At 41.3% G+C, this 21,790-nt stretch overlaps 1 protein-coding gene across 1 annotated transcript in view; it reads right to left on the minus strand.

Annotated features, from left to right (window-relative positions):
• Positions 1-21,790, minus strand: part of LOC108411071 (protein kinase C-binding protein NELL1) — a 406,580-nt gene that overhangs the window by 318,649 nt on the left and 66,141 nt on the right. Inside the window, exon 3 of the mRNA XM_017682451.2 lies at positions 7,783-7,933. Within this exon, the coding sequence (XP_017537940.1) occupies positions 7,783-7,933 (151 nt within the window). The remainder of the gene's footprint in view (positions 1-7,782; positions 7,934-21,790) is intronic.

A 21,790-nucleotide genomic window follows, 5' to 3' on the forward strand; every position in this document is an offset into this window, starting at 1 on the left:
CAGCCACTGAGAAGTGAAGTATATTAATATTAATGTGCTGGTTTGAGCCAAATGGTAAAACTACCAAGGCGTTCTTAGAATACATGAAATTATGATGCGACAACAGCACTGAAAAATGCAGTAATAATGCCAACGCACTAGAGGACGGTATAGCCAAAATATATATTATGGTATAACTTCACACAGTCTCAGTATACATCACTATTTTTTCCAAATTTAGTGCTTTAGTAGAATATTTCTGTGGAAAAATGTGTTATTCTGTGATGTGCCTTCACATATTTAACATACATAAAATATACTTGTATTGGGCAAAACGGTGAAAATGAACAATATAGCTTTCCAACTATCGACAAAGGCAAGTGTGAGTAAGTACAGAGTGGCTTCTCTGGGCTCAGCAAAATGTGTCAGGGAAAATGTTTTACATTTGATTTTCTAAAGTAATTTACACTGAGTCATCAGATGCTGCTGGAATTTAGTAAATATTATTCACGCCATCAGTATCAGCAGAAAAGCTGTAGAGCCTTGGCATGTTTTCCACTGTTTGTATTTCTATTGCATTATTTGTGCTTATTTGAGGTCCACAGGTATAACTTGGCCTTACTTGGCATTGTGCATAGTTATCTTAGGCTTGTGCGCAGCTGCTCGGATATGGAAACCCACTTCATGATGAACGGTTCATCCGGAGCTTGTATTGATGTTGCTTCCAGAGTCAGTATGTAAGTTGTAGTTAGTTATACAATAAAGGACAGATGGGTTTTACATGCTACAGGCTTTAGTGCTCAGTGGCCCTGCTCTGTGAGTATGTGTGGCCGAGCTGCTGTTGAGCCTTCCTTTCACAGTAATGTCACTTACAGTTGGCTGGGGCAGATCTAGCAGGACAGAAATTTCTTGTGGCAAAATTGTATCTTATGACAGCACAATGTTTAAAGTCACTGAGCTAAGCATTACGACTCATTCTACTTCCAGCGTTTGTCTATGTAGATTGCATGGCTATGGACTTCCTTTTATACTAGAGATGGACCACGATACCACTTTTTCCCCTTCGGATACAGATACCTGATCCTTTAGCAACAGCTGATACTAGATCCAGCCTGATATTCATACAATTACATTTTTAAAACATTGTATTTTGGTAAAATCTTTGTTCTGCGTCACAAATAAAACTATCAGCTTGGCCAGACGTCATGTACTTGTTGGATTAGATTTATTAAAAAAAAAAAAAGTTTATTTACTGCATAAATTTTGTGTTTACCATTATATATTTAGTAATAACAACCATTTTAACAACTTAAGTAAAACGCAAAATATCTTCATTGTACAAAACTGTTAAAAAAGGAGCTGAACAGCAAACAGATAAACCTGTGGTGTTCACACATCAGCACACAGCAGATTCTCTGGCTCAAAAACTGAGCTGAATGTTGTTTTACATCCAGATTTCTCTGCGTCATGTTCACTCGCGCTGCATCTGAGTGCCAGAACTATCATTGTTGTTCAGGCTGTTAGTATCAGGGACTTTGTGTTTTCTCTGCTGAGTGATACAGCTGACCGACAGAGGCGCATTGCAGGCAGGGCTAGTGGACACAGGCCCAGCTAGCAGGCTGCTATGCTAAAGGCTAAATCGAGGCTTAAGACTATGACACCGAACGTCCTGTGGTTAATTTTACTGAGAGGGCAGAAGTAACAAGACTGTAAGTGACCACACAGCAGCAGACAAGTGATTCCCAGTGTCGGTATCAGTGCAACACTATTTTTTATATACGTTAGCAGTGGGTGTGGCTAAAACACCTGGACTCAATTAGTAGGGGTGTCCAGATACTTTTGGTCATGTAGGCTATGCAGCTATGCTGTATTTGCGCAAGACTTGCTGGGCAGTGTAGAAAGAGGCAAAAACATAACGTCCTGAATTCTGTCAAAATGAAGCTGAGCGAACACGACAAGCAACGGTTAGATGCCGGTTTTATGCCCAAATACCAATCCAGCCAGAGCTACAGTGAACCTTCTAGGCTCCATGCACTCTCATAAGCACGCATTAAATAGATCACTCATTGTCAGAGTGCACAGCCACTTGACACAAGTGAAGGCTTTTCCCTTCCAGAAGAGCAGGAGAAAAAATCAATGTTTTTCATGTTTTTTTTTTTGTTTTTTTACAGCCGGTTCTTTGGGAAGTGTTCTCAGTGAAGTCTCAGCATTCTCCTTGATAATACCTCCAGGCCCAAACAAAGCCACTCACACGCCGAATGCCTCTGATGCACGAGCAGCATCTGGGATCCGAACTGACATCAAAAGAGGCCTTTAAAATAACTCCGATGGTGCCAGACTAAACACATCAGTGTCTAACTTTAGCTCAATCATGAGTTTCTAAATAAATCTAAAAAAGTAAGACCCCCGACAGTGGAACACTGAATTGTCTGACTTGAAGCTTACATCTCTTAAGGGCCCAGATCAGTTTTGTTGATGAAGCCAAATGCCAGCGAGGAGCAGCAAATCTAAACAGAGCAAGACGGTCTGCCTGCATGTCACGCAAAAACTGATTTATGGTCAGCATTTTTCATGTCAGTCAGGCAGTGATTTACTGTCAGAGCAGCGGTGATGTCAACTGTTTATGGGTTGAGCTCTCGAGACTGCAGCTGTTCCTAACGGTCTTTATTACAGCTCCAATTTGGGGTGAAAACCGCCTGTGCAGCTGCTCTTCAGGTGCGGATCATCAAGAGGTCCTACCTGGCTACCTTTTTGTGGTGATTATGACGACACCACCACGTTCCAAAAAAGTTGGGACGGGGGCGCGTTTACCGCTGTGTAAAGTGCTGCAACACTTCTTTTAATAACACGGTTAGTGTTTGGGAACTGAGGAGATCAAGAGCTGTAGTTTTGAAAGCGCAATGTTTTCCAATTCTTGTTTGATCTAGGATTTCAGCTGATCATCAGTTCAGGGTCTCCTTTGTCATATTTTTCATTTCACAATGCACCCAAATGTTTTCAGCAGTGACCGATCTGGACTGCAGGCAGATCGGTTAAGCACCCAGACTCTTGATATGGAGCAATGCTGTTGTAATAACATGCAGAATGTGGTTTGACATCGTCTTGCTGAAATAATCAAGGCCTTCCCTGAAAAAGACGTCGTCTAGATGGCAGCATGTTTTGCCATAACTTGTATATATCGTTCAGCATTAATGGCGCCTTCACAGATGTGCAGGTCACCCATACCATGTGCACTAATGCACCTCTGTACCATCATGAATGCTGGCTTTTGAACTGTGCACTGATAATCTGAGTGGTCTTCAGCCCGGAGGACTATGATTTCCAAAAAGAATTTCAAATGTTGATTCGTCGGACCGCTGGACACTTTCCCACTTCCCCTCAGTTCATTTTAAATAAGCTCAGGCCCAGAGAAGGTGGCAGTGTTTCTGGATCCTGTTTGTTTATATATGATTTTCTTCTGTGTGTGTTAGAGTTTAAACTTGCGTCTGTGGACAGTTTTTCTGAGCTGAAGCAGTGATTTACACCATCAAATTACACTTTACTACTCATTTCTGCTGCAGATAATCATGTTCCCGGCAAGGCACAGCACTATTTACCCATACCACTGTAATTTATACATTGCACTATTTCTTGATTAATATATATGGTTGTATATATACTCTTTATATTCTTAATGTTATATCTGGCATTCTTAGCGAGGAGCAAAGTAAGCTTTTCATTGTATATAAGGAAACCTGTTTCCTCTGTACATATGACAATAAACACTTTGAACAAATCATGTCTGTTTTTAATGCTGTGCCGCCTGGGGGCCCAAATATCATGGCCAGCAAATACTGGTTTTGGTCTTATCTGACTGGAGATTTCTCCAAATTCTCAGAATCGTTTAATGTTATTATGTACCGTAGATTATGAAAAGCAAACTTTTTTGCCATTTAATGTTGAGAAATGTTGTAGTTCTTCTACTTGTTGTTATTTGTCCATGCAGTTTTTCACAGAGTGGGGCACTCCTCCTCATCTTTACTTCTGCAAGACTCTGCCCCTCTGGGATGCTTTTATATATATATATATATCAAATTATGTTACTGACCTGTTGCCAATAAGCCACTAGGTGTTTTTTTTTTTTTTTTTTTTTTTTTTTTTTTTTTTTTTAAGCGCTACACAACTTTACCAGCCTTTTGTTGCCCCTGTCCAAATTTTTTGGTATGTATCCTTGGCATCAAAAAACAATGAAATTTCTCAGTTTCTACATTTGATATGTTGTCTTCGTACTATTTTCAAGGAAACATGTGGTTTAAATGATGTGCACATTTTGCTTTTATTTACATTTTATTTACATTGTCCCAGCATTTTTGGAAATGGGGTTTATTTTTATTTTTTTTGGTTTTTTGAGTTTGCACACCACGCTGACAAGAACAACTTTCTTCATTTCACTTGAACTGACCTTTTATATTTGGCTTTGGAAAGTACCACATCAGATCTCTTTTGCAGACCCCCACATATCTTGAATATCTGGAGCTTCAAATCCAAAATACTTTCACAATAACATCAGAGCACTGCTAAAAACCTGAAAGCTCGAGCGAAGAATTAGAGAACTGTAACCTTTGATCGACTGGAACACAACGACAATTTTTATTTTGCACAGCATCACAACTTTCTCAAAAAATCTGTTTTCAGTTTTTAAGACGGTGTAATTATAAAGACGCGGTTTCCTCTGCTCACCTACCGCTCATCAACGACATGCTCAGTCTCAGCAACCTATGCGGGGTTGCCAGATTCCCTTTTTACGCTACTTTCATGATAATGCTTTATGTCGCTGTTGTCAGACGAAAACCTCGTATCTCCAAAATGGTAACTTTACAGGAGAAGGAAAAAACATGCTGTACTTCTAATGTAAGTCAATGGAACCAGACGTCTTTCCAAGTCATTTTGGGACGTTTCTTTAAGTCCACTCACCATGAAGTTCACACACAATACAAAGGGTGACCTGTATTTTCAAATGTCAAAAACTGAAAAACAACACAAATGGAGATACAAGGTTTTCTTCCGACAGCAGCAGCGATATGTTAGTGATGTTTTAAGTACTTTAAGTTTCATTCATTAATATAACAATAAACCCAATATGCAATACGCCCTGTGTGTTTACTGCAGAGCAGTAAAACAGTCCCAGAAGAGTTAGATGATTACATTGTGCATTTTCTGTCAGGTCTTCATGAATAATAATAATAACATGAATAATAATAATAATAATAATAATAGCAGCATGACTGCATTAACAGTATATTAGATCTTCTAAAGTAACTTGAGCTGTCTCATTCAATGCCCTCTTACAGCCAATACCAGGTAATCTTACTGTAAAAGCACATTCCACAAAAAAAAAAAAACCATCAATATCATTTAAAAACAAAGAAAAATACTGTACTACTTCATTAGCCTTTTTCATAATGTCCAGGACCTAAAGAACATCTAACTGCATGCAGGCGTGTAGGCATTCGACAAATAGCACAGCCTTAAATGCTGACAATGAATTTCTGGAGGCATAAGGTGATTTGAATAATGTTATTCGGTGACTTCACTTTCATTCATAATAAGTAACATTAGTGATGTGAAAGCAACAGTGCAGTCAGTAGGGGTGGGAATCGCTTGGCACCTCACGATTCAATTACGATTGCAATTATAAAGCGATTACCGATGCATCTTTTTTTTTCTATACAGGATTTATTTTTTCTCACTGCGTGACGACCTGGTACTTTTAAAGCAAAGTATTTATAACAGTCCGCAATGAATTTTACTTCCAATATCTTTTATTAATAAATCAAAAGAAAGTGATCTAGAACGTGCTCATTCACTGCTCTTGTTTGAGACGCTGCTGCCACTCAACTGCGAATAAATGCGCTGTTACGGTGAAATAAGGTCCAGTGATGATGGACGTTACAGCCGTCCGGCCCGTTTACTTTAGTGATTTTATAACTCTGGATTTGGTCGTGTTGTAGAGAGTCGGGGTCACTGTGTCAGTAAAGTATCTGCGAGACTGGACGTGTGCAGCTTAGCATGAAAGCCCCGTTTCTCATCGAGACTGCAGGTCACTTAAAAACACCGTCTCTCCTGGCCAGTAGAACGAAAAGGCAGAGAGAGATTTAAAACGAACATTTGGAGACTTATTCGCATTTATAAGCAGCGCAGTTGAACGTTAAATCTGCAACGAGAGACTGTCAAACACTAAGAAGCTGTGAAGCTGAAGTCACTTCTCTTCCGAATTTTCCGTTCCACCTTAAATGATGCTGCATATTTACATTCAGCGCCTCAGTCAGAATTTAAGGTGGAACGGAAAAATTTGAACAAGAAGCTGGAGAATAAGAAGCGACTTCAGCCTCGTAAAACAGCCGAACGCTGAGAGACATTTTCCAATAAGCTGCTCTGGTTCTGAGGACAAGTTTTCTGGTGCAGACGGGAAGAAAGCGGCTATAGCTGAGCTGAAGCTTAAAGCAGAGCGAAGTCCGTCTGTGTTTTCGTTTATATTTTTTAGCCTATACTAGGACATCAGCACACACTGGGACATACTGGGCATTAAATGTGGCTCCCAAAGTTTGGTTTGGGACTCTGATCTAACCTGGCTTTAACGCAGAGGAAGCCGCTCGGATTTCTCACTCAACCAGTAGTGTTTTTGTTATGTGCCGTCACAGACCGTCCGGGCGCTGCACTTACCCACTTCCAAGTTCCTCCCTTTGCATTCCATCAACATTAATTATAAATTAAAATTTAGAAAATTGATTTTTGATATTTGTGAATCGATTCAGAATCGTTCAGGTCCGCATCGCGATGCATCTAAGAACCGATTTTTTCCTGCACCCCTAGCAGTCAGTAATGCTATTCAGCTCACACCTTCATTATAGAGTGTTTTCCTTAAGCTGTTTTACCAACGAAACTTCCCTACAGTTACCGCCATATTTAAGTGCTTTTTCCTCAACATTCTTGAAGGCTTGAGTAATTAAACAGCCCATCATGGGTGCAGATTTCAAACAGGAAAAACTCATTTATTATAAGCTTCCATTGAGATCTGAAAAACAGCTCAAGCTAACACTATTTATGTTATGAATACATGAGATGCCAGAAAGGCACTTTGCCAAATCCAGTTCAGAATACAAGACAACAGCAGGTTCAGCAGCCAGTTACACTTCTTTTCTCTACTGCTTCTCTGCCCAGATATTTTCCTTTCGAAATATAAACCTTTGTAATTAAGCTGTAGTTTTCCCTCCGTGTTCATGGCTCTGGTCTAAACAACAACAATTCTCACATGGTTTAGATTTAAAAGGCTCCATATCCTGCTGGTACTTAAGGTACAATAAAATAAAATAAAAAGGAAACTAAGCAATAGAACACGAGAGGGAGCATGTCATAGGGTTAGGGTTTATTAGGGTTAATAAACTGGGCCATGAACATTAAGATGTTAACCTTAACAAGCAGCTTGTTGCTATGTCAGAATAACAAGCTCCGCCCACTCACTGAACAGCCGGCAGTTCATTCTCCAGCTCCAAGCAGACCAACCGGCAGTTTGGGAATTTAGTATCGTCTCATCTTCAGAGTTGGACCAAATCGGCTGGATGTAGGAGACGCTCGAGCCATTTGAACATTTTTACTTCTTTCTTTGCGCATAAAGTGGTTGCTTAGCAACACTGTTTCAGTGGAGTGATACAGTGTTGGTGAAAAACCTGTGATGTTATGGTGAAACAGCATGTTTAGAACGCTTCTCAACCAATCAGCTTCCACGGCTGGAGCTAACTGTTGTAGAAAAGGAGATGTATCTACCTGTGCTCAGACTCATGGATGGAGAAGAGGACTCCAGAGGTGGACGCTTTCTGCTGGATGGAGGCCATGAAGGTAAACTCACTTTTGCTCCTGAACATCTCCAGCACTTTGTCTGTAATCCGTGATGGAGCGTGGACGGCTCTCTGTGCATCTGCAAGTCAGAACAGGAACAGCTGTCAGATGTCAACCTGGTATGGACAAAATGTGTGTACTGTTTAGGGAACGCACAATAATATCGGAATCATATCGGCATGGGCAGATATCGGCTGAAAACTACGGCTCTTAAAGACAGCTCAAGGTTTCTTTAGTAAAGACTATATAGAACCAATGAACACCTAAAGAACCATCTGTATATGTTTAAAGGGTTCATTGCATGGTAAAATCATAGATTTGTCAGATATTGACAGAAATGATGGATGATTGATGATGGATGATGACCATGATTGATGATTGATGATGATGATGATGATGGCCATCAATCCATCCGAGCACATGACAAACGGGGGGAGACAGGAGAGGAAAATACAGAATACCGAATACATGAGGAAAGGGAGGAGATATGTTCCTAAGGGAATACAGTCTGGGAACTGAAAATATTTCTCTGTAATGCTAATCCAGGTAAATTTAGTTCCAATATTCACATATTATTAATTTTATGTATCATACATCCAGTCAAAACAGACAAATTTTCAAAGTCAGGGAGGGAAAAAAAAAAAAGGTTAATTTCAAAATTTGATCATTTGATCAAAAGAAATCATATATTGGTTTTCAAACCACACAGAAGCCTCAACGACTAAGCATTCTATTGTTTCTCTAGCCTTTATTACCGCTTCCATCCTTTTCAGGAAACTCTGTTTCTCAAAGAAATCTGCAGACACATCTCCAGCCTCCATTTCAGGCTTAAAAGTTTGTTTATCATTTCCTCAGAAATATCCTCTGCAAAATGATGCACAATGTCTGTTTTTACTCATTTCTTTTGCCAATATTGGTCATTTCTATAGCTCCAGCATCGTAGAGTAAGGCAACCATATCCGTTTTCAACCAAAAAACTGCGTGGGTGCCGCAAAACACTGATTAATGATATAGCAGCAGTACTGTCAGCCAGCATGCAAATCTATGACTAAGACTTTCATTTTCTCTTTAATTGCAGGCAGCATTTGAGGAGGAACGACAGGCTTTGTGACAGGCTACTCTATTAATCTGCTTTATTACCATCACAACACAGGCCCTCCACTCTCTCCCAACACCGCTATTAGGTTTAAGAATAACATGCCGCACTTTAGACCTCATGACACACTCAGAGCGAAGCAGTTTCATGCTAATTGCTTGCATAGAACAGTATAAAGGCAGAGGCCTTCGGTAGGCGATTAAGTTCATAGCTCTTATTATGTGCGACAGCTGTTTGTGGGTGATTTACAGCTGCTCAGTAGTTTAATGCAGCTGGTCTTTCACCTCCATCAAACCGCCACTCACAGTCTGCCTCCATTGTCTGTTTAAACTGAACACAGACCCGTTTCAGAACCAGCGTGCGAGAGGAAACTCAGCCTGAGCAGAAGAGGAGGGGCCACAGAGGCTTAGGGGCAACCTGATTGGCTCCTTCTAAGCAACCATCACAGTTTCTCCATCAACAAAAATCGCCCACCAAGCCATCGAAAAAGAACAACATCCACTCTCTACAGCAGTGAGGAACATTTTTGGAGTAGTTAAAGTTTAATTCCACCAGTTTTTCAAAGTTTCCGCATAGCTGAGTGTTTGAGATGTAAGCAGAGAGATTCAGAGCGGTTTGGTGTGAAATGGTTCAGATTTCTTTACAGTGGTGGTGATGGGAACCAGGGGTCACCATGACAACAACACAGATATAGACATTTTATTTACCATCCAGAACCACCAGAGAACCTACACTTGTCTTCTGACTGTAATATGGAATGTTGTTTCTTTGGGGACTACTTTCACAACACCCTGCATGTATCCCTCCACCATAAACGGATTCAAATAAATTGATTAAAATATGTTTTAGGTCAAAACTTCATCACTACACTATCAAAAAACAATAACCATTTCATGTGATAACTGTGAAGGAGCTTTTAAAAGGCGGACGTCTGGTTCTCATCACCACCACTGTGATTCTGACCAGGTAAGTCTCTTTAAAACAAAGTGTTTCACACCAAATCAGTGGAGCTCCTCTTTAAGATCAACTTTTCTTTCATTCAGGAGAACTAAAGCAGACTGCATTAAATAAAAGGATTACTCGTTTCTGAATTATTCCTAAACCTCTCTTCAGCAAAAAACTGGAGATTAACATCAAACACTTCACTGTAAGATGTTCTGGAGACATATGAGAAAAGCTGGGCCCCCAGACTGAACAATGGACTGGAGTCTAGACTTTAGCATCTGTTTGGCATTACTTAGATAGTGGGAAGCAGAAAATGTAGGTACACTATAATCCCAAAAGTATTCAGTCACCCATCCAAATCAATCAATACAGGTGTTCGTCACTTCCATGGCCACAGGTGTATAAAGCCGAGCCCCTAGGCCTGCAGACTGCTTCTACAGACATTAGTGAAAGAATGGGTCGCTCTCAGGAGCTCAGAGAATTCCAGCGTGGTGCCGTGATCGGACGCCACCTGTGCAGCAAGTCCAGTCGTGAAATTTCCTCACTACTAAATATTCCACAGTCCACTGTCAGTGGGATTATAACAAAGTGGAAGCGATTGGGAACGACAGCAGCTCAGCCACGAAGTGGTCGGCCACGTAAAATGACAGAGCGGTCAGCGGATGCTGAGGGGCATAGTGCACAGAGGTCACAGACTTTCTGCTGAGTCAATCACTACAGACCTCCAAACTTCATGTGGCCTTCAGATCAGCTCAAGAACAGCGCAGAGAGCTTCATGGAATGGGTTTCCATGGCCGAGCAGCTGCATCCAAGCCTTACATCACCAAGCGCAGTGCAAAGCGTGGAGTGCAGTGGTGTGAAGCGCCGCCACTGGACTCTAGAGCAGTGGAGACGTGTTCTCTGGAGTGACCAATCACACTTCTCCGTCTGGGAATCTGATGGACGAGTCTGGGTTTGGCGGTTGCCAGGAGAACGGTACTTGTGCCGAGTGTAAAGTTTGGTGGAGGGGGGATCATGGTGTGGGGCTGTTTTTCAGGATTTGGGCTCGGCCCCTTAGTTCCAGTGAAAGGAACTCTTAAAGCTTCAGCACCAAGAGATTTTGGACAATTTCATGCTCCCAACTTTGTGGGAACAGTTTGGGGACGGCCCCTTCCTGCTCCAACATGACTGCACACCAGTGCACAAAGCAGGTCCATAAAGACACGGATGAGCCAGTTTGGCGTGGAAGAACTGGCCTGGCCTGCACAGAGTCCTGACCTCAACCCCATAGAACACCTTTGGGATGAATTAGAGCAGAGACTGTGAGCCAGGCCTTCTCGTCCAACATCAGTGTCTGACCTCACAAATGCGCTTCTGGAAGAAGAACGGTCAAAAATTCCCATAAACACTCCTAACCCTTGTGGAAAGCCTTCCCAGAAGAGCTGAAGCTGTTATAGCTGCAAAGGGTGAGCCGACATCATATTAAACCCTATGGATTAAGGATAAGATCTCGAATCGTGTATTTTGGGAGACTGATGACGTGACATGGGGTAGTAAGTTTTAAAAAGTTCAAGGAAAAGGAAACGAAATGGGAAGTATAGCATTTCTAAACAACTGCATTTCTAAATAATACTTCACTTCCCACCCTTTGCATGATTAAAGGGTTTTTGCATGGTGAAACGGTTTTGTAGATTAATAGAGAATTCTTTATAAATGTTATCCTGTGAAGACATGATGAGTCAGACACTGAAGAGTTAGCCACAGCGTACACACACACACACACACACACACACACACACACACACACACACACACACACAGTGTTTAAAATCAAGTATACGGTGACACACAATTAACCCTCCTACTCTGTTATGAACATCTATGAATCTGAAAGTATTTTTTAGACCCCTGAAGAGGAACTGCAGCTCTGTCTATATAAAATCTCTTACATTCAGCACTGCTGAGCTGCAATTCTGCCTCTGCACCCTGCTGATGGGTTTGTAACGCCTCGTCAGCCAAGACAACCTGAGCTCTACACCCTCCACCCCCTATCAAGCCTGCACGTCAGCAGGACGCACATCTCATACGTAGCCCCAAAGAGACATCCAGGTCCATAAACTCAGGAGAGCTAACCTTCATCCAACAGGTACAGCAGGAGAACAAATTAATCCTTACACGTTACAAATGATCTTAATATAATTAAAACAAACATCTGCTTGATCAGGTCAATTGAGTTCGACAGTTCAGCTGATCTATTAGTGTAACCTGGTTGACCAAGTTGGACAACCAACATGACCAGCTCCAACAGGCTGGATCACCAAAGTGCTGAAAGAGCCTTCAAAATGAATGTCTAATAAATAAAATCCCACCTGTACAGAGTGTTAAGACCCCCAACTGTAAGATCACACAAAAAAAAGTTTTAACCAAGCAAAAGGTTCTTTAAAGTGTTCATGGTTCTATATACAACCTTTCTGAAAAGGGTACTATACAGCACACAAAGGTTCTGCACATTCTCCATCAACTTGAACGCTTTCATGATGCACAGAACCCTTAAACAATGCAGTGTTCTTTGAATGATCATGGTTCTATACAGAACTATTTTCTTTACTAAAGAACCATTGAAGAACCATATTTTGTTTGAGTGACAGTTATGACCAGATGGTCTACAAGCAGGACCAGCTTAACCAAACTGGTAGAACAGTATAACCAGTGTAAACAAATTGGTCTACCAGCTTCTTCTTCTTCTTCTTTCGGCTGCTCCCTTTAGGGGTCGCCACAGTGGATCATCTGCCTCCATCTTGCCCTATCCACTGCCTCCTCTATTTTCACACCAACCATCTCCATGTCCACCTTCACTACACCCATAAACCTTCTCTGAGGTCTACCTCTTCTCCTTCTACCCGGCAGCTCCATCTCCAACATTCTTTGCCCAATATATCCACTATTCCTCCTCAACACATGTCCAAACCATCTCAACCTGGCCTCTCTGGCTTCATCTCCAAACTGCTCCACCTTCACTGTCCCTCTGATCTGCTCATTTCTGGTCTACCAGCTAATCCAGCTTAATCAACTGACCAACATAGAGTATGTTTTCACCCAGTTCAGCTGAATGTCCATCTGTTCAACCACCTTGACCTTCTCAGGTCAGCAGGAATCTAGATAATGACAAGAGCCGGTCAATATGACGAGCTTTATCGTCATCGTGATAAATCAATGCGCTTTCCTAAACGTGGATACGGATATAGTCTGTACACTCCTCCCTACATGTCTGATTACACATAGAATAGAATAGATTATTAGTCCTGTTTTAATTAGAGAAAGTGCAGCACAGTGTGATAAACCATTATATTCAACATTTGACAGCATTTTTTTACATTTGGCACCACTTTGTCTTTTCTAATCTATGAGCCATGAGACAAACATCAAAGACCAGCACTGACCATCTGAACAAAAGTTGGTTAAATATGGATTTTAATATAACTGTAATAAAATATCTCCTCTTCTACAAACAGTTTACAATCTGCACTTTCCACTTGTAACAATGAGCTTCGAGTCAGAAATAATTAATGCTAAATGGCGGGCAGGCCCAGGCCAGCAGAGGCAGGAGTTACCAGGTTACAGAGCCTCGGGCGCCATGGAGGAAATGATCCATATTAGCAGAAAACAAACAGCACTCGTGATTAGTGCTACTGAAGCAGCCAAACGCTTTCTAGGCTGCTTTCCCACCCTCAGAGGTTTCAAACCATGTTCAGCACAATTTGGCAACTTAACACAGGCACACAAACAGCAGCAGAAAACCCAAAACGGTGCATGGCTGATGCCTCCTCTCTGAAATTAGCTTAAGCCTGCATCGCAACATGGTGAGAGAGCGTACATGCAAATGTAGATGAGTTCAAACCTCAGGCAGGAGGATAAAGAAATGCCATAAATAGACACTTTTCGACTCCAGCACTTACAGGTGGATTTGCATGGTGCCAAGCGCAATTTAAATGGTAGCTAAAGTAAGAAAGACTCCGCTGACAGGCTGTTAGTGCACAAAGACATAACACAAATCTCTTAAAGCAGACAGAACCGACAGGTGTTTCGGACCAACCTGCACCCTAAAATCAAAAACATTTAGAACGCTGAAGAGCAGAGAGGAAGATGATCAAAAACACTACGTAAAAGTTAACACCACATTCTGTACAGAGAACTTATTAAAATGCTGCATTTCTCTGCATATTTTAGTGGTTTTGGCAACAGTAATTGCACACTAGGGCGCTGTGGCCTCACAGTGAGGAGGGCCTGGGTTCGATTCCCCAGCCGGGTGACCGGGTTCCTCTCTGTGTGGAGTCTGCATGTCCCCCCCTTGTCTGCGTGGGTTTCCTCCGGGTTCTCCGGTTTTCTCCCACAGTCCAAAGACATGCAGTCAGGCCGATTGTGTGAGTGACTGTCTGCGTCTGTCTGTCTGCCCTGCGATGGACTGGCGACCTGTCCAGGGTGTATCCTGCCTTCCGCCCGACGACCGCTGGGATAGGCTCCAGCACCCCCCCGCGACCCTGAGGGATGGATGGATGGATGGATGGATGGATGGATGGATGGATGGATGGATGGATGGATGGATGGATAATTGTACATCGCAACATAAAGCATGTTCTCTGTAGAGGTCGTGTTAAGAATGTTTAATTTGACCACGGACGTCCAACACTTTGCAACTGACATCATATGGGTAGCACTTTATTTAAATAGCCCACTAGTGATGTACTGTGGTCCTGAAAAGTTTGTGAACCCTTCAGCATTTTCTGTCTTTATCGTTACTCAGATGTAGCTGTAGAAAAAAGCCTCTGTTCACCTTCAGTGCACCTTCTCCAGAACATCCCTCCTGTTTTTTTTCCCCTCTCTCTTTCTGTAAATCTGACCGGGTGAAGCCCGACTGCAGGACAATCCGGATTTCGTTGATTTCACCCTTGTCTAATCGAATTACTGGTGATCATGTGAAAAATGGCCAAGCTCAGTAGGAGTGCAAACTATTCTGGAGACAAGCGCAGCTTTCTTCAACACGGCTCAGCGGTACGACATCTGAGCGCGTTCACAGAGACGCCGACACACAGGCCTCAAAAATGCTGTGAGTAAGAAACGAATGTGATTTTTATCGAGTTTTGGCTTCACAGATTTCTGCGAATTCCAAATAACAGCAACTACCATTAAGGCTACACCACACTGAGCACCGACATCTCCAACACAGGAATGAGCTGTTCATAATTTTGCTGTTATTTCACTCAGACTGCGGTGTTCCCTCTACACTCTAAAAAAGATGCTCTTTAGCAAAGACACTGGCTCTATACAAAACCATGAACACTCAAAGAACCAACTGTATGGTTAAATGGTTGTTTATGCTTGTTTATGCGATGTTATATGCGTATAATAGCAAAGGAACCCCTTTTAGTGCCTAAAAAAGGGACCATATAGAACCATATGCAACACATACCCCATCTCTCTCTAAAAAAAAAACAAACAAAAAAAAAACAACACGGTACCATTCAAAGAACCCTCTAAGCCTGCAAATTGTTTGGGAGTTTATGGTTCTATATAGAACCCCTTTTGGTGCCTAAAAAAGGAGCCATATATAACCATATACAGCACATTCTCCATCTATCTAAAGAACCACTGTACCATTCAAAGAACCTTTTACGCATGCAAATTGTTTGGGAGTTTATGGTTCTATATAGAACCCCTTTTGCTGCTTAAAAAAGGAGCCATATAGAACCATATACAGCACATTCTCCATCTATCTAAAGAACCACGGTACCATTCAAAGAACCTTTTATGCATGCAAATTGTTTGGGAGTTTATGGTTCTATATAGAACCCCTTTTGGTGCCTAAAAAAAAGGAGCCATATAGAACCATATACAGCACATTCTCCATCTATCTAAAGAACCACTGTACCATTCAAAGAACCTTTTATGCATGCAAATTGTTTGGGAGTTTATGGTTCTATATAGAACCCCTTTTGCTGCTTAAAAAAGGAGCCATATAGAACCATATACAGCACATTCTCCATCTATCTAAAGAACCACGGTACCATTCAAAGAACCTTTTATGCATGCAAATTGTTTGGGAGTTTATGGTTCTATATAGAACCCCTTTTGGTGCCTAAAAAAGGAGCCATATAGAACCATATACAGCACATTCTCCATTTATCTAAAGAACCACTGTACCATTCAAAGAACCTTTTACGCATGCAAATTGTTTGGGAGTTTATGGTTCTATATAGAACCCCTTTTGGTGCCTAAAAAAGGAGCCATATAGAACCATATACAGCACATTCTCCATCTATCTAAAGAACCACTGTACCATTCAAAGAACCTTTTACGCATGCAAATTGTTTGGGAGTTTATGGTTCTATATAGAACCCCTTTTGGTGCCTAAAAAAGGAGCCATATAGAACCATATACAGCACATTCTCCATCTATCTAAAGAACCACGGTACCATTCAAAGAACCTTTTATGCATGCAAATTGTTTGGGAGTTTATGGTTCTATATAGAACCCCTTTTGCTGCTTAAAAAAGGAGCCATATAGAACCATATACAGCACATTCTCCATCTATCTAAAGAACCACGGTACCATTCAAAGAACCTTTTATGCATGCAAATTGTTTGGGAGTTTATGGTTCTATATAGAACCCCTTTTGGTGCCTAAAAAAGGAGCCATACAGAACCATATACAGCACATTCTCCATCTATCTAAAGAACCACTGTACCATTCAAAGAACCTTTTACGCATGCAAATTGTTTGGGAGTTTATGGTTCTATATAGAACCCCTTTTGCTGCTTAAAAAAGGAGCCATATAGAACCATATACAGCACATTCTCCATCTATCTAAAGAACCACTGTACCATTCAAAGAACCTTTTACGCATGCAAATTGTTTGGGAGTTTATGGTTCTATATAGAACCCCTTTTGCTGCTTAAAAAAGGAGCCATATAGAACCATATACAGCACATTCTCCATCTATCTAAAGAACCACTGTACCATTCAAAGAACCTTTTATGCATGCAAATTGTTTGGGAGTTTATGGTTCTATATAGAACCCCTTTTGGTGCCTAAAAAAGGAGCCATATAGAACCATATACAGCACATTCTCCATCTATCTAAAGAACCACTGTACCATTCAAAGAACCTTTTACGCATGCAAATTGTTTGGGAGTTTATGGTTCTATATAGAACCCCTTTTGGTGCCTAAAAAAGGAGCCATATAGAACCATATACAGCACATTCTCCATCCATCTAAAGAACCACTGTACCATTCAAAGAACCTTTTACGCATGCAAATTGTTTGGGAGTTTATGGTTCTATATAGAACCCCTTTTGCTGCTTAAAAAAGGAGCCATATAGAACCATATACAGCACATTCTCCATCTATCTAAAGAACCACTGTACCATTCAAAGAACCTTTTACGCATGCAAATTGTTTGGGAGTTTATGGTTCTATATAGAACCCCTTTTGGTGCCTAAAAAAGGAGCCATATAGAACCATATACAGCACATTCTCCATCCATCTAAAGAACCACTGTACCATTCAAAGAACCTTTTACGCATGCAAATTGTTTGGGAGTTTATGGTTCTATATAGAACCCCTTTTGGTGCCTAAAAAAGGAGCCATATAGAACCATATACAGCACATTCTCCATCCATCTAAAGAACCACTGTACCATTCAAAGAACCTTTTTATGCATGCAAATTGAGAGTTTATGGTTCTATATAGAACCCCTTTTGCTGCTTAAAAAAGGAGCCATATAGAACCATATACAGCACATTCTCCATCTAAAGAACCACTGTACCATTCAAAGGACCCTCTAAGCATGCAAACTGCTCGAGTGTTTATGGTTCCACAAAGAAACACTTTTCAATGTTTTTTAAGAGCATATAAAGCACCAAAAAGGGTTTTGCTACTCTTACTGTTATAGTTGATATCAAACTTGTAATAATAGCAGGAACCTTTTTGGAGCCATACAGAACCCTTTTCAAAAGGCTCCATACAGCACCATATACACCATATTCTCCATCAATCTGAAGAGTCATTTCACCACACAAAGAAGCATTTAAGCATGAAAATGGTTCTTTATGGAAGACCCCTCTCGGTCTACAGCGTTTATTATCAGCAGTATTAGCAGTTTTGTAGTTTGTTGGTTAAATGAAGAAAAATGAACAGAGGTCCACATCACGGGCTGTTCGTAACCCCCTCAGCAGGGAGGAAACGTGCCTGAGAGGCAGCTGCTAAATATTGCACGCCGTTTCAAGTCATTCGTTCAGTGAGTAAAAGTTTCATGTTGCTGCAATATGCTGCTTTAGAGCATCAGCTGCATCTGTACACATCCGTCTGTTGGTCACATGAACGCAATGAGGATGTAACTCCAGCCTAAAATGAGGAGAATTTACCAAACTAAAATTAACCGTTCCGCACCAAGAAACCTGAGCTGCTATTTTAACTTCCACATCAGGGCGTAATAAAGTGAGTACAGTGTGATGTGTGATCTTTACAACTGAACAGAGTAACTTCCTTTTATATCTCATTTCCATCCTGCAAGGGCAGCTCCGAGTGTGAACTCACTCATTATCTGTTTCATCAGTGCGTTCAGCTTTACGTGGCGGTAGAAAAGCAGGCAGAAGTTCTCAGAGTTCAGGATCGATTCCTTTTGCAGCGAAACTCGGATTTCTTAACCTTTCATGCTAAACTGCAGAGTCGGACGCTGGAGAGACGTCCTCACCTGCACTTCAGAAGAAACGGTAATCAGAGACGACTTCAACCATCAAGGTCAAGAGCGAGCTTTATGAATTAAGGATTGAGTTTTTCCACTTCAACCTTCAGAAAACACCAGCAGCCATGCGGAGGAGGGCATCTCCACACGCTGAGCAGCAGAGATGAGACTCACTACAGGCCTCATGATACGACGACATCACAATACAAGATCAAACATTAGAATGATATTTTACCATATTAGAATATCACACCAAGACACTATCACTATGTTATGATATTAAGACGTTGCATTACAATATCACAATATTATTACCACAATAAAATATGATCACATCCAGACACAACTACACACTTAAAAATGATGGTAAAGAAAGTGGCTCGATATAGAAGCATGAACACTCAAAAAACTGCATTTTTCAAGGGTTCTTTGCATCTTGAAAGGGTTCTTCAGATTGAAGGAGAATGTGTTGCATATGGTTCTATATAGCACCAAAAAGGGTTCTTTTGAAACAAGCCTGACATTGTAGCAAAAGAAGAACCCTTTAAAAATTAAGTGATACTTTTTTGATCCCACAAATGGGAAATTCCTCCTCCGCATTTAAGCCATCCGTGAAGTGAAACACCACATACACACTAGTGAACACACACACACACACACTAGGGGGCAGTGAGCACACTTGTCCGGAGCGGTGGGCAGCCCAATCCGCAGCGCCCGGGGAGCAGTTGGGGGTTAGGCGTCTTGCCCAAGGACACCTCAGTCATGGACTGTCAGCTCTGGGGATCGAACCGGCGACCTTCCGGTGACAGGGCCATTTCCCTGACCTCCAGCCCATGACTGCCCACCAGTAATAATAATAATAATAATAATAATAATAATAATAATAATAATAATAATAATAATAATAATAAAACATAGGACCAAACATAGAATCATTTAAACATGAAATAATTGGAGCGTTTGTAGTTTAATACAGAAACAATGACTAAAGAACCCTTGAGGAACCATCTCTTTAAAGAGTGTAAGTCTTTATTTTTGTAGGAATATTAAAACACAGTTCAACCCGTTTCTATGCACTGTTGCTTCTTTTAAACAACTTCATGCAGTAAACGTGTCTTTTTCCATCGGCAGATTGTTTTACTTATTTGGAAAAATAATGCAGACAAATGTTTATTTTAAGGATAACGTTCAAAACAAGTACAATTATGCCTACTTAAAAAAATATGGTCCTTCAAGGGTACTTCAGTAAAGATAATGGTTCTATATAGAACCACAAATGCTCAATAAATCTAATATTGCATAATTAAAGAGCTCCTTGAACCATGAAGCCGTACTCCAGACTAATGTGAAACGTGCTGTGGATGGTTCGATAGAGAACCTTTTGAAAAGGTTCTACGTACCATGAAAAAGGGTTCTTCTATTGGTACAAGCTTGTTATCATAACAATAGAAGGATCCTTTCTACACAGAAACCCATTAATTAGATGAACCATTTTACCTAGCAAAGAACCCTTTAATTGTGCAAAGGGTTCTTCATGTGTTCATGGCATAGAACTATTGTCTTTACTGAAGAACCCTTTACTGAAGTGGATGCCATTGAAAAATAGAAAAATTCTACAAATAAGTAAAATAATCTCAACACACACACACACACACACACACACACACACACACACTTTTCCTCGCTGCACGATATTTCATGCGGCTCCTTCTGCGACGGCGCAGCCAGACCAGAGTTATTTCAAGCCTCTCAGAGACAGCGGGCAGCTCTAGCCGGCAGAGTCTGAGTTTCAGTTGTCAGATCAAAGGGAAGCTGTGGACTCTGGAGAGGATACACACTCAGCTAAGGAGCCCACAAATACCCACACTCGCTGACCGCATCGGCTCCGTGGCAATTAACATTCACCGAGAGCTTCGGTTCCATCAGCACAGCAGCAACATAAACAAAACACCTGGAAATGGCAACTCATGCATTAAAAACAACAACATTTACATATACCCACATGCTCCGCCTACAGCAGTTTAGCCCCGCCCACTCACTCTGAAGCTGTAAGGCGTGTTTCAGCCCAGGCTGCTTCTGAATGAGGCACAGAGCAACAAATCAGACCAGAGCTCATTTACATACATCAATATTAAAAGCCACAGGAAGAAATATGGCCTGTTTAATTCTAAAGGATGAACAAGGTTTGGAAAATGGACACGTAGAAAAGAATGATCAGCTTTTAGTAAATAAAATAATCTATATAAACACCAAGAACACATCCTGAGCGCATTCCTCAGACGGACTGAGAACGTGCTGTACATGGTTCCATATAGAACCTTTTTGGAAAAGGGTTCCATATAGCAACAAAAAGGCGTCTTCTACTGTTCCACTCCTAAAGAGGATGGTACTTCAAGGGTTCTTCTGTAAAGAAAATGGTTCTGTATAGAAGCATGAACACTCAAAAAACCCACTGCATGATTAAAGGGTTCTTTGCATCATCAGACTGATGGAAACAGTGTCAAGGTTGCAACATTAGATGAAACCCTTTTGGGTGCTATATGGAACCATTTTCAAAAAGGTTCAATACAGAACCATCTACAGCACATTCTCCATCATAGAGAGTTCATAGTTCTAATACAGAACCTTTTACTTAACTAAAGAACCCTTGAACAACCATTTTTAAGCGTGTAACACATTCAGGTTGCACTGTTTACAGTATACCCTGTGATGGACTGGCGACCTGTCCAGGGTGTATCCTGCCTTCTGCCCAATGACCGCTGGGATGGGCTCCAGCACCCCCCAACGACCCTGACGGAGAAGTGGCTTAGACAATGTGTGTGTGTGTGTGTGTGTGTGTGTGTGTGTGTGTGTGTGTGTGTGTGTGTGTGTGTGTGCACACAGTATATGGCTGTACGCACTAATATAACCGCAGTACGGCATCCTGTGCATATCATGCTGATTGGTGCCTCAGCTGTTATCTGTGGATTTCTGGTTCATAGCTCAGAAAGGACAGAAAGCTCAGAAACAGAGTTTGAGGTAGTTTCCTTTCCCGCCTCCAGCGCACTGCTCTAGTTCTCGCTCCCTTCCCGAAATCACACTGTGAGTAAACCTGCCGGAATCAAACCTCAGACGGAGACTCGAGGCCTCCAGCAGTCGGGAAATAACTTGTGCAAAAACTGCAATCTGAAATTGG

The sequence above is a fragment of the Pygocentrus nattereri genome, chromosome 15 (assembly GCF_015220715.1).
Source record: "Pygocentrus nattereri isolate fPygNat1 chromosome 15, fPygNat1.pri, whole genome shotgun sequence".
Taxonomy (NCBI): Eukaryota; Metazoa; Chordata; class Actinopteri; order Characiformes; family Serrasalmidae; genus Pygocentrus; species Pygocentrus nattereri.